General features: G+C 31.9%; 1 protein-coding gene across 1 annotated transcript in view; it reads right to left on the minus strand.

Moving 5' to 3' along the window:
* The window catches only part of LOC106469515 (serine--pyruvate aminotransferase, mitochondrial-like), a 35,362-nt gene extending 21,516 nt beyond the window's left edge, over positions 1–13,846 (minus strand). Inside the window, exons 1-4 of the mRNA XM_022398052.1 lie at positions 13,633–13,846; positions 9,557–9,749; positions 3,195–3,259; positions 103–203 (exon numbers count right to left, since the gene is read on the minus strand). Coding sequence (XP_022253760.1) covers positions 103–203; positions 3,195–3,259; positions 9,557–9,749; positions 13,633–13,818 — 545 coding nt within the window. The 5' untranslated portion in view covers positions 13,819–13,846. The remainder of the gene's footprint in view (positions 1–102; positions 204–3,194; positions 3,260–9,556; positions 9,750–13,632) is intronic.
* Between the last annotated feature and the right edge of the window lie 598 nt (positions 13,847–14,444).

A 14,444-nucleotide genomic window follows, 5' to 3' on the forward strand; every position in this document is an offset into this window, starting at 1 on the left:
TAATCACATTACCTGTGACATAACTCTCCCTAATCACATTACCTGTGACATAACTCTCCCTAATCACATTACCTGTGGCATAACTCTCCCTAATCACATTACCTGTGGCATAACTCTCCCAAATTTTCTAATGGTTGTAAAGTTCCTGTACTAGAATCTCCATGACAAATACTCAGAACATTGGGACGATACTGAACAAGTGCCTACAGGTTAAAGAGAAAAAAAAGATTTTCACGTGACATTTTTCACCAACACTTGTATAATAAAAACATCAGAAAAGTATTAATAACAAGAACCTATAAGTGTGTCAAAAAGAAAGAATGAAAGAAGTGGCACTATAATTATTTCAAGTAATAAATACTGAAACCATTAGTCAAGTATTATTGCATGGTTATTTCAAAGTTATTTCAAATAAAACAAATAATTCTCAAGAAACAATAAAAATCTACATCAGGATTCTTGTGTAATTCTGGGTTGGATCTCATTTTGCAGTAACAACAACCTGTACTCAGAGTTACAGAATTCACAAGATGCCATAAGGTGTCTTGTTCAAACATCGCCTATTCACTGATAAGCTTGGTCTGAAAATTGTTCACAGTTGCTTACAGAAGACCGTTAAGATGAATGTGAAATAAACTAGAAGATTCAGATGGTGTCTATGCCTTTTACAAGCTGACAAAAAATGGTTACAATTATACTTGTCATACAGTAAGTAAAATTGTAATCATTCTTTGCCAGCTTGCAAAAGGCATATGCAACATGACAGCTGCTGTTGTACCAGATAGTTTATATAAACAGTGTTCCAACCACTGCTATGTTTTTTGTTTCCCAACCAGCTTGAATATTTGTGAATTGAGTGAAACATGTAGTCAGCAATGGATACAAGAAATACAGCGTGGTTGAAATAATACTATTATTACACACTTTTCTGATTTTTGAAAATCCTTAAGGGCCTAAATTAAGAATGTAGTGTTTAAAAAGGTAATAGGACTAATAATAATGTCTTATGACAAGAGGATTGAGATTTCAACATCGATTATTTTGGCCAAAGAAAGTGACTGATTACATTGTCATGTTCTTGGAATCAATTTCAAACTAATATGAGTGTTAATGATTGTTGCATTATTGTTTTGGAAAAAAACATTGCCTGTCAGGGTGGAAATGCAGCATTGTGGGCGTGGACATAACTGTCAATTTAGGTGCACTCTATATTTAGTCATCCTTCCAAAGGTTCTACAATTTTTCAGGCTTGAATACCACTTTTCATTTAATCTTTTTCTGAAGTACCACACATGGCTAATTTAAAAAAAACAACGAAAAAATCTAGCAGAAAAATTACCTTATAATAGTTGTATTGTCGTACTGGACGAGCCAATCTCTGTGAAGCTATACGTACTAGAACTCTTGAATTTAATATGTGGGTCTTTGAAAACTTTTAAAGCATTTCATAAACATTAAAAGCCATTGTACACAAAAAAATCAGATTTATTAATAAAGCATTTTACTACAGATTTGTCTGTAAATCTGTGATGTAGCTGTAGTAAACAATTTATATTTTTTACATTTACCCATTTAATGGTAAGGATGTGACTGCTTTTTCTGGCACAACTGAAAAATGTCTGGTGTGATTTTTGTCAGTTTCAAGTGAAGGTTGGGTTTAGCATTCAGCCTTGTTCTGTATTTATTTTTATTGACACTAAAGTTAACCCTGTGTTAGTCTTCTGTAAACATTTTCCATAGTCACTGTTCCGGGGTCCAAGTGGATCCCATCATAAAAACTTAATTTAAAAATATTAGATAATAATAAACTATTATTTTGGAAACAAAAAACATTAACACTCAAAATCTTTTCCTTTATATTATAACTTGTTTCTTTTTTTGCCACCTAAACTCATTGTAAAAATTTAACACAAACTAGCCAAATACTGAAGCTATTGAGAAAAACAAACATGTACATGCTTCAATCAGTCGACACCGATGTTTAAAAAAATATTTGTGGTCCGTGAAGACCCAGGAAGATTAACGCAGTATTAAGAATGCATTTTCACACAAGCATGAAGTTGTAAAAATTTTAAAGCCACGTCAGATAATGATCTATTCTCTAACTTTCAACCAAATAACTGTTAAAAAAAAACCTCTGAAAAACTCTTTTTAAATAACCGTCACAAGAAAAGAAAGATCATTTAAGTCTTCTTTTTATTTTAATAAAAAGTGTGCAGGATATTCTTAAGTTGTCACATAGAAGGAGCGACTAATCCACTGTTCAAAGAAAACATCAGGATAATATTCCCGAAGTTGATTACCTGCAACATTATTCAATATCAGACAGAATAACTGGAGTCATCTCACAGGGGAAGAGTTTAGAAATGCTGAAGACTGTGTGTGTGATTTGTGGATGGGTTTCTATCTGAGAAGCTCAATATGAGCTTCTCAGAAATTTCATAATCTTTACATGCATTTTTTTCTTGTACTATTGACATTATAGCTTCATGACAACTAATGATAGCTTGAGAAACCATGACTTAATGGAACCATTACACCTATCTCTATGCAATATTGAAATCATGTTTTTCTCTTTGCATCTTGGATACATGTACAATTTTTAAAGTGACTTTGACTGCCATACTACAGTTTTTGTATTGTCCCTCACATAGTAAAGTTCGAGATAGAGAATTCACAACTAAGGAAGTGATTAATTGGGACATTGTCTACATCTTCCAAGTTTATCTATTCGTTTTCTAACACACCCTGTCACCATCAGCTGGTACTCACAGTTCTATGATATTTCTTTCTGATTGCTACTGTTGACAATGTCTTTAAAAACAGTCTTTGTTGACGATGTTCCTTCTTCGTGGTCACCTAGTATCATGCCTTTTTGAAAATCAGAGAGATCTTTACTTTTATTCACTGTCTTGTAGCATATCTATAATATGACTATGTCTCCACACTTATAGGGTTCAAGTAACTACTTATCACACAACACTACCAATCTTCTCCTGATGTGAAATCAATTGGAGTGTTCTACAAATGTTTCAGTGAGGGTCCTATAAAGTGTCTAGTCAGTATATTACTACATTGCTCACAAACTGAAGTCAGCAAACTGATAGCATTTTGTGAAACACTAATTTGTTATTTTGAAATAAAATAAAACTTATCTACATATACTTGTTAAAGTCATGCAGTATTGTACGTACTTTTTCAAGTTCTTCAAGAGAAAACACTTCTCCAACTGGGACAAAAACCTTGAAAGTATTTGCTCCTATAAGAGAAATAATTTTTCTTAAATAAAACAAATCTCTATATAAAAATCATGTACGTTTCTAAATATATATATATATATATATATATATACAGGTCTAATGATCTATTGTGATGGATTAGGATGCTAAGAAACATGACTTGTCCAGGTTTGGGTTACACTAGTGATCTGAGTCTGATATTCTGCTAATTGAGTTACCAGGACTTTAGTTTCAAGCATTCAATTCCCCATTCTGACTCTTAAAGTATCCCCTTAATAAAGGCTTACTCTTGAGCCAAAGATCCATGTTACTGTCTACTATGGAATAATATAGCACAGTATACTAGGGGGGGTCAAGTATGCTCAAGAATGGTATAATGTTCAATGGGCACTATTATAACATTTCAGAATAGGGATAACTCTGTCAAGACCTAGACAAGAACCAGTAATATTCAGCTTAAGAAAGAAAAAAAAAGGGAAAAGTATTATAACATATGTAACTTTTACCACAATGGATACAAGATGTGTAGCCATACATTAAAATAATCAGTTAACTGAGAATAACCAAATTATAACATATTATACACATACTGGTTGATACGTAGAATAAGATAACTTGTCTAATATTTCAAATGCCTTTTTCACTAAGCCTAAAAGTAAAGGTATATTACAAAATAAAACTGCCTATATTCTTTACTATATGTATATATGCATCCTCTAGCAACACATTCCATAATGCAGTTCTTTTCATCAATGACAGCCAAGACTAGAGCAACATGAATATCTGCAACCTTGACCTAAGGGTTAGCTGGTATGAAGGTTGGAATTCATTCCCATCCTTTAACATCTATGTTATCACTATATATTATGGATCATGTATTTGTAATATCAAAGTTTGACTCAGTATTTATATATATAGCACATAATGATGTTAAGAAAAATATCCCCATGACAATTGACAGTACGTAAAATATAAACATCTTACCCAATTTTATTTACACTTAGTTTTATTTGATATATTGTTTAAAAAGAGAGATGCTTGTAATAGAAAATTTTGCCGTTTCACATTTTGATTAACGATTGAGAGAGTAACTTATGTGTTAACATGCCTTTGGCAAAATGCTTATATGTGTTTTGAGTTCACATTTCTATAACAACGTATTTGAAAAAACAGGATAAGAACAACATGTAGACGTACAGGCTGTATTTTAGGGTGTGAAATGTGCACAGCACCTCCTTGACAGAATCAACTACTCACAGACTGAAGACCAAATCCAAATATGCGCACTCAGATCATAGTTGAGTTTACAAAATGCCTTGTTGCTCCTGGTACACACATACATTTTATAGGAACCCTTATTATTTACATACTCTACACTAAACGAAATAGCTTGCCTAAGATGGCATAACTCAGTAATGAAATATATTATCTCATCTTGGTAAAGCACAGAAAGTCATTAAACTGTATCCATTTAGACCCAAACTGCACTTTTCCGAGCCCATTCTTCTTTCTCTATTAAATCCTTAAGCTGATTTCTTTGCTAAACCAGCTTGTTTGGGAGAGAGGCTAGCTGAAACATCCAGTCTGCAAGGACATTTTCCCCACTCACATTCTGGACACTCCAAGGTCAAAATGCATTGCAAAAAGTACAAAATATGTGAGTGTAGACTCCAAAGTAATGAAAATGGAACTACATTATGGGCTTTTTTTTATCTTGCTTTTGATAGATTATACTAACAATTGTATTGTTTCAGCCACAGATTCTGTTTATTTCCTTTGGTTAAGAAGTATGCCTTCCTTGTCACAAGCCCCATGTCATGGGATTGCCTACAGAACCACAAAAGGTAGGACCAAGATGAATAATCAGCCTTTAATGAATTAATGAACTATACATAAGCAGAGATTACATAAATTAATGTCTCATACACTAGTAATTTAGTGTCAGGAAAATAAATGACTAATCTATTTGTGTTTCTGGTTATTATTGTTTTTGATTATCCCCACAATTGATTAACCAAAATAATGATTACATCAACTGTCACAAAACTAATCAACTAATCATGAAAATACTCAACTAATCAAAATTATGATTCCATCTATTTACCACTTCCAATTATTCCAACTATCTAAATTGTTTGTTTGTTGTTAAGCACAAAGCTACATAATGGGGGTGGGGGTGGGGGGGGTGAGATTTGTGATTTCAACATTTGGTTATAGTGCTACGCAAATGAATTTTAAATGTTGCTTCATATAACTCTCCTTTCCCCGATAAAGACCACCCAGTGTAGCACAAAGCTACACAATGGGCTATCTGTGCTCTGTCCACCGCGGGTATTGAAACCCGGATTCTAGCATTGTAAGTCTGCAGACATATAGCTGTGCCACTGGAGGGCATTGTAAAAATGAAATATTGTTGCAACTGGTTTGGAGAAGTTAAAAACTGTTGTTACTTGTTAACACAACAATTCAATATTATTTGAATAAACTTTCTAGTTTTATTCTTATTCATTCCATACTGGTTTTCAAACTTTATAAGATAAAGTTTTACTTTACAAAATAAGTTCATGCTATTCTAATTTTGATATTCTTTTATTTTAAATTTAGGCCACTTGAAGAATATCAAAGAATACTTTGGTTAAGTACTCATTTCCCTAATGAATAAAATGAGACCTCAACATTGTCATGAACATACTTATAAACACATAAAACAATAATGAATTGTCTGGAATAAAAAGTCTGAAAATGCATACCTTGGAGGTTTTACCTACATAGGATGTTCTACATAAAAAAAACAATAATTCATAGTAATGTCAGGAGACACACATAAAACCAAACAAACAAAAAACACAATTCAAAGGTTACATCAAATGTTTGATTGATATCAAGTACTTTATTAAGATTTACACTGTTGACACAACGTTACACAATCACTCATGCCTCATCAGATATCTTGGGCCAACACCTCAGAAATACCATAAACTTCTCATCAAATGATCGATTCTATTTTGACAATTTGAGTAATTACCATAAATAACCAGCTCAAGTAAAATGGTAGGATAAGGTACCAGGATCACCACCAGAACCCCTCAGAAATACTACAGCAAAGATAATACAATAACTTGCTGAATGTTGTGTACCAGGCTGACATAGCTAAACCTTGCAGAGCAAGGTGAAGTTTGAGTTATACTAAAAAAACATTTATTAAACCATTCAAATATGAATTTAAAATACAACTAATACATAATTAACTAAAATATGAAAGTAAAACCTAAATGGAACTTAAATGTCTATCAAACTAATATGTATAATGTGAGAAAAAAAAGCTAAGTGCTAGGGACAATGATCTTCAACAACTGAATTAGCGGCAGTTCAATCTGATTGTAAATGGATATTGCATGCCAGTTTCAATATATCCTTGAGAAATTGTAGTTAAAATCAGCTCCTTCTATTGGTTAAAAGCACGCCATTCAATACTAAACTGTTGCTTAGCAACATATTTTTTACTTTCGTAAGTGGGTGTGGCTACTATCAGTGGGGGAGAAATATTTACAGCTTCCTCTTTCATCGACTTCAAGTGTAATTTGAACCACTTGTTTGTTTAGCTGCATTTTACCCATACACTGACATGTGTAGACCTTCTCTACATATACTTCAGACTAAATAGAAACGAAATAGAAGAAATGCAAGCTACGATATTATTAACTACAAGAGTATCACATGACTACAGAACTGAAGTTATAATTACTGGTTTAGAGGTTTCTTTTGAAATAAAAGAATGTAAACTTATGTAATATAAAACTCTGAATTATAATGCACATGATAATGCTAATTTCATTAACATACATTGATAGTAAAGTTGTTTAATTAAATTTTTAAAACTCTGTTACATGTTCAGAAACGAATTTAAAGAATATGCTTCAGTCAATTGGTTAATACATGACTTTCATTAGTCACAGCCACAACATAAATAGATTTGTCACTGTAGCAATTATTTTACACCAAAACAAACTCAACTTTCTGTGCACTCAAAAAGTTCATGTGTTTGTTTTATCTCAATACTGAGACATTTCTTCTCAGCAGCCATATTAACATTGATAATCTTTTCTCCCCTTCAATGGAATCGTCAACTTCTACTCAAGAAAACTTATCACACAGTAAGCAGAGCAATCCTCAATTGTAATTAGGTAAACTATCCCATACAGCATATTGCATTTTGACTAGGGATGTTACTAATGCGGAGATTTCTCTCATGAATTACACATGTATGTTTGGGGATTTTCACACACACATTATTACAGTACCTTGGAAGGCAGGCTGTGAATTAAGCCTTGTAGTACAGTGCACCAAATAAAAAGAAACATTGTGCTTTTTTTTTTTAAGATGAACTGAGATGGCAGATAGATTTGACACAAATGTGAAAATAACATGGGAATTATCACTTTGTTGATAATATTCTCACATTGCTTACATTCCACTGCATCTTCCTGGTTCAACTCTGAAATGCTTGCACATGGCAGTACATGCAGCTCTGAAATCTGAAATAATTTGGTTATCCAAAGAACAACCTCAGTCAGTAATGCTTGGAATACTTGTTTGTCTGATAGAATTTCTGATCATCTCAGTTGATCATTAAATCTGTTCACTGATCAGGTGAAAATAGTTTACCTAGACAAAGGAATATATATGCAATATAAAACAAAGAAGTCACATAACTGGATATTGCTTAAGGCTTAATAAAGGTATCTTGTTGCTGTTTGGTTTTTTTGTTTCAAATTGCAGGCTTTTACCTTTCTACAGATATACCATGGATTTATTGAGCTGCAAGGTAGGTCTGTAAATTTTATTATTTTTATCACGTTCACCAGATAAACTAGAAGTGTCAAATATATTTACTGTTTAGCAAGTATGATAAATAATTGGAAAATATTCTTATGACTCAAAAATCTTTACTGAATATTAAGTTTATCCTATTCAAACAATGTATATAAATAAATTGGCTAACTGGTCATTTAATTAGTTTTAGCTGTAACTGTAATAATAAACTATTTCCATTATTTAGTTATCAAATTATATGATTTCCAGAAGATCAATGAGGGATTACTATATATTTTAAAAACAATCATAATGGCAATGGCGTGGTGGTATTTAGCCAACATTAGCAATTCATTTGCCAAGTAGAAAATGTCCAGGTTATCTTCATGAAAATAATTCTGGCATAATATAATGAATTGACTTAATTTAAATATGATGCTGCCTGTGGATCATCGTCATTGGGTTAGGGTGATCTTACTTTTCAAAACCAAGAACGTTTTTTTTCTATATGTTTTGAAAGAACAGTGTTAGTTAATTCATATTCTTCAATCTTCCTTCTTTAATTATACTTAGTCCGTCTCTCTAAAGGTCCTGCACACAAGTATGCTGTTCATTTAGAGAAATCTACAGATAAAATAAACAAAAAACTTGATATTCATTTAAGAGGTTTTAGATTGAGGTTATGCAAATGAAATATGAAAATTTTTTAAATTAAATCAAGTATTTTTATTCCTATCATAAAATTCACCTTTTACACAGACTGCCTCAGTAAATTCTCAGACAAATCTTTAGTAGAAACACTGTACTAAACAATCTGATTTTCTGAGTACACCATACTTTCATGTTTACCAAAAGATTGCCAAATTTCATAAATATAAACAAAGTTAATTCTGAATTATAGTAACCATTGAACTCTTCAGTATAGGCTCAGTACATAATGTATGCAGAGTTAAATTAGATATGCACTAGTGGTATTTTGCAACAGCCTTGAATAAGCATGTCAACTTGATTTGAAGTACATTCTGTTAAGATAGGACAACTTGTATTTTTCAAGTCTTACTTTTTAAAAAAACAAACTTGTCTTAAACTTGGGCCATTATGGTATTTTTACACAAAAAATGTTTTTTTTTTATACAAAAACAGGTAATAGCATGATAGAATAATGCAGTGTTTGAAAAAGTTATGAACCTATTGCACACCCTTTGTTTCTGCTCGTACAGGTGTGAGTCTAGAGGTGCATACACTAATCCATTAAGCTAACATAATTAATTAATTGATACCTCTAATCACCCAGCTCTATAACTGGTTACAATAATTATACAAGTTGCTATGTTGACATCATTGTTTTAGCCATTAGCAAAATGTGTGTGTTTAGTGGATGAAACATTCTTATATAATATCTATAATCATCTTATAGGCACCCTTTGTTCATTATGATCAAATTAAGTATGCCAAGATGAAATAAATACCAGGTCAAGTCTGGTAGTAAACTAAAGGTCTCGTACCACATCTTTCTGCAATATCAGCAACTCTTTGTCCCCAGATGCCATGTACAGCTATCAAAAGTTTTTCTCCTGGCTGTAGTAGGTTGAATACAGCAGCTTCGATAGCACAGTGACCTGTGCCACTGATAGCTAATGTATAAGGATTTGTTGTTTGAAAAACATAATGTATCCCTGCCTTGATATCAGACATAATCTGAAAGAAAAAAAAGACATTCCGATAAATGATGAACTGAATTTTATGTTCTATTAATCACTTCCATACTGATAGTTATTCAGAGCCTGTATTACCTGTTCTTGTTGGTATTTCTGCAATAAATTGATGTTCAATTCTATTTGATAATTAGGTTTTGCTGTAACAAGTTGACTGATGAATTCTCTGTTATTTTAAAAAAAGAAATTGTTATGAATATTATACGTGAAATTGGCTGTATTATTTTATATGTTGTACTTTTTTTTTTCAATGATGTATGTGCATGTATTTTGTTTAGGAGTAAGTTGGTAGAGTTTAGATCTTCAAATAGGTGCCAGAGTGACTTATGGTAAGTAATTGTGGGTGAAACTGACTTTCAAAAGGCTCAGAAAGATGCAGCACATTATCCTTGAAGAAGTTAAAGATAGGTTTGGGAAAGATTGTACAATCAGAGAGAGAAAATAAAAGATAATGAGGTAAAAGGAAGCAAGACAAGAAATGATAGAATTAGGGTTAAGGTTGTTGTCGAAGAGGGGATGAATGGATTTACAGAGGTGCATGGTAGTACAAAATGTTAACTACAGAGGCAGGTTCAACAGGTTTTGAGGAATCAGTCTCTAACAGATTTGGCTGCTTGTAATGAGAAAGATGATCAAGGGGTGTGTTGTGGTATTTCCAGGTAAAACTGAATGAACTTCAAACAGTTGAATAGGTCTGCTTAATAACAGGAGATTCAGTCAAGATATATAGCATGAAATACTTCTATATCTCTGAGTAACTACATCAGGAAATTGAATTAAATAAAGAGAACTTGACTTGAAGTGAAACATTAAATGAACAATCCTTATTTGTATCAAACTTAAAACATAGTGTTAGGTATTTGCCTTTGATATGGAACAATTGCATATTCTAGATATTCTATATTTAGTTGTTCAAGCTGTAGTCATACACCACACTAACTAGGGTAGAACAGGTATTATTCACTAGAGAATAACAAAGGAACAAAGTAGGATAACAATTTAACAACTTTCTTGATCATGTTATGTGAAACCTGCAGATATACAGAATAAAAAATTAATTCAGAATAAATACTATAATTTTACAAGTTACAAATACATATACATACTTAGGAACACAGAAAGACTAGGACTAAAATTTGCTTTCCAAGTGTTAAAGTATAGAACATTACAGTGTATGTTAACAGTTTAGCTGCTGGTACAAAGGATCTTGTTTTGTAGTACATGTAAGAGTGAATGATGTTAGAGAAGTAGTAAATCAGAAAGAGATACTTAAGTATAAAGAACTCCTTCAGAATTTTACGGACAGAAATAAAACATGAGACCCTTTCTGGAGTTCTCCCCGAGATAGGTGCAGGAACAAATTAATTAGTGGGATTCAAAGCTTAAATGAATAATTATCAAGGACATACTTAAAGTAACAAGTGGGCTGGAATGACTTAAGGGATATGTTTTAGGATGAGGGTGAATTATATGCTAGAGTTGGGTTCCACTTAAGCAGGTTAGGTAAGGAAGATTATCAGTGAAACTTTAAAGAAATTCAATAAAGACAATTTAAACTTAGCTAACATAGGAGTGAAGAAACTAAGGAAATTGCAAATAATTAAATTAATAGGATATCTAGAGCAGTAAAGATATTGGAAAAAGATTTATTTAAATTATCACAAGTAAAATAATAGTTTTAGAGACACGTCTGTCAGATTTAGGATAAGCTTGATTTCTATTATTCTGATGCTAGGAGTATCACAAGCCAAATAGATAAATTCAGGACTCAAGTTGAAATGATATAATGGGGATTATTGAAACTTTTTTAAAGAGGTTTGGAGGATATTGATAATAGAAGTTATTTTGAAAGTCCAGGGTATAAGTTACATAACTGATAGATTTTATTTCAGAGATGAAATACACCCCGTTGTGAATGAGTAGAATAATTAACAGACAATTGTTATAGACCACGTAACCATACAGATGATTTAATTAGATCAGGTTGCTACTAATAATGATCCTGATACAATAATTATTGGAGATTTTAATTTCAAAAACAGTGATTGGGATTGTATGGAGTCAAATTGTCAGGAAGAGATCTTTCTCAAAGTGATTCAGATCGTTTTCAATACAAAATGATAAGACAGCCAAGCAGAGGAAATACATTTTTTTTAATTACCTGTTAACCATTAATGAGGATGTGGATATACAAGATGAGGAGGTGAAAATAGTTTGAGAGAAATGATCATTGTATTATTAGGTTTGATTTTTTACATGTTGAGATGAAAATAAATGAAATTTTAGTTCCAAGCCAATCCTGATGCCATGAGACAAGATTTATCATTAGATTATTGGGAAAAAGAGTTAAAAAGTATTGTGTGAAATCTTTAAAAATAATTGATTTTAATTCAAGATAGGAATGTTCCTAACAAGCAGAAGTGGGAATTAAGGTCCAACACAACTGGTTTACGAAAGACATAAAGGAGAAAAGGATATATAAATGCCATAAGTTTAAACAGTTTAAACCTATGAGGTAAGACAGAAGATTTACAGAACAATAGGACAGTTGGGGATTTGATTTAAAAAAGATATTAGGACATCTAAAATGACCTACGAGAAACAGATGGCTGATGGTTGAAATTAACAGCATGAATTTTTTAAGCATGTTAAAAGTAAGGAAGATTATAAAATGTATGTATTTGGCCCTTGCTGATGACAAGGTTTTTGTTGAAAATTATGAAAAGGTTGAACTTTCAAATGTTTTCTTCTATTTTTACAAGAGAATATTTAATGAGAAATAGTGGAATTGACCTGAATCATGTAGATACTAATCTTTCGGCACAGATTTAATATCAATGGGAACAAACTCAACAAAATAACTGAAGTAAAAGATCTTGGCATAGTGCTGGATAACTCACTCATGCCATTAAACAGTTCAGATAAGGGCTACTAGGATGATTCCAGGGGGTAGAAGAGCTAATTAACACAGTTTTATTTTTCTAAGATGGTGATTGACTTATCTAATGAATTGCTATCAGTAGTAGTGAAGGCTGGAACTTTACAGCAGTTTAAGAAGGGAGTTGATTATTCCCTGAAAAATAAAATCTGTTTTGGTTTTTGACTTTTTTAAGGGTTGTTATGAATTATTCTTTGTTGTCTGTATGTTAAATAGCTAGTAATTAATAATGTGATCTTCTTGGCTAGTCTACTGTGTGGCGAATATTTTAAAATGTAAGTACACCAAATCCACACTTTTTTATCATTCAGATAACAGATTAGTAAGGCAAGGTTGCTATTGGGTGAATCCTTGCTGGATTTCTTTTATATTTCACTAAATAATTTTGCAAATATTTTCATTACACCATCTAGAATTTTTTCCCATTACAGAAGTAAGACTGGTTGTTAATAACTATAAGAGGGCAATTATTAACACCTCTTTAAAAATAAGAGTAACATTAGTAGCCATCCACTTCTCAGGGATCTATTAGAAATAAAAGATAGGCTATATAATTGATACTTTTAGGAGAAGTACAAGCGTCTTTGTTTTTTTCCTCAATTCTTTTATTGATTTTTAATCTTTCAACCTTACCACCAAGGGTGTTAATATTTAAATAAATCAATCCAATTCCAATATTTCACATAGAAAGCTCAGGGTCAAGAATATTGCTAACATCATCTCTTCTAAAAACAGAAGAGAAAAAACAAATTAAAATCTTACACATCTCAAAGTTTTCAACAAAATCTTTGCCATCAGCATCTTTCCAATACCCAATTAAACATTTTGCTTAACTTTAATGTAATTTTGTAATATGAGGTATCAAAATAAAAAGAAACAAAGTATATAAAAAAAAACAATGTTACATGGGTACATTTTGAACCCATACCTTTAAAAGTTCTGGATGTAGATAACCAATGAGAGGCTGGGAAGCTGCAGCTAACACACGAGTGCTGCAGTTAGAAGGTCCAGGACCCATCAAAAGCTTTTGGGGCACTTGAATGGGTAAAAAAAGTTCTGCTGGTGGTCTCATGTCTAAGCTAATTTGTTTGAAGTGTTTGGTCCACTTCTCCATCCTTTGTTCTACAAAAAAGTAACTTATTAATTCTTCTGCTAAAAAGTACTGATATACTGAAGCAAAATAACTTGGTTTATATGGATATCAATAACATGGTTTATATGGATATCAATGGTCATATGGTTATCAATGGATATCAATAACATGGTTTATATGGATATTAAATAAAGACATGTACTAAATACCATTTTGAAAGTTTGACAGAATGCATAACAGAAAAAGGGTGAACAAATTGTTTTAGCATAGAAAATATTCTATTACAGATAAATTTCCACTTATTTATCTCTCCCCAGTGGCACGTCTGCAATATCCATGGTGGGCAGAGCACAGATAGCCCATTGTGCAGCTTTGTTCTTAACTAAAAAAACAACAACTTCTTTATCACCAACAAGAAACAAAATATGACATGTTTAAAACTACCTATACCCAATGACAGTGCATAACCTTAACTTCTAAAATGTGCATTAAAGTATTATGAAACCTTTTGGTATTTTCTTAATTTAAAATATATATATATATTATTAATAATTTTGTTAGTTCATTGGCCAATGAAAAGGTTTACCAAGTTCTTTACTACATAATATAGGTATATAAATTGTGTGTTGTTTCTCTTTGCATAGAAT

This window comes from Limulus polyphemus, unplaced genomic scaffold (genome assembly GCF_000517525.1).
Source record: "Limulus polyphemus unplaced genomic scaffold, Limulus_polyphemus-2.1.2 Scaffold3522, whole genome shotgun sequence".
In the NCBI taxonomy this organism is placed as follows: domain Eukaryota; kingdom Metazoa; phylum Arthropoda; class Merostomata; order Xiphosura; family Limulidae; genus Limulus; species Limulus polyphemus.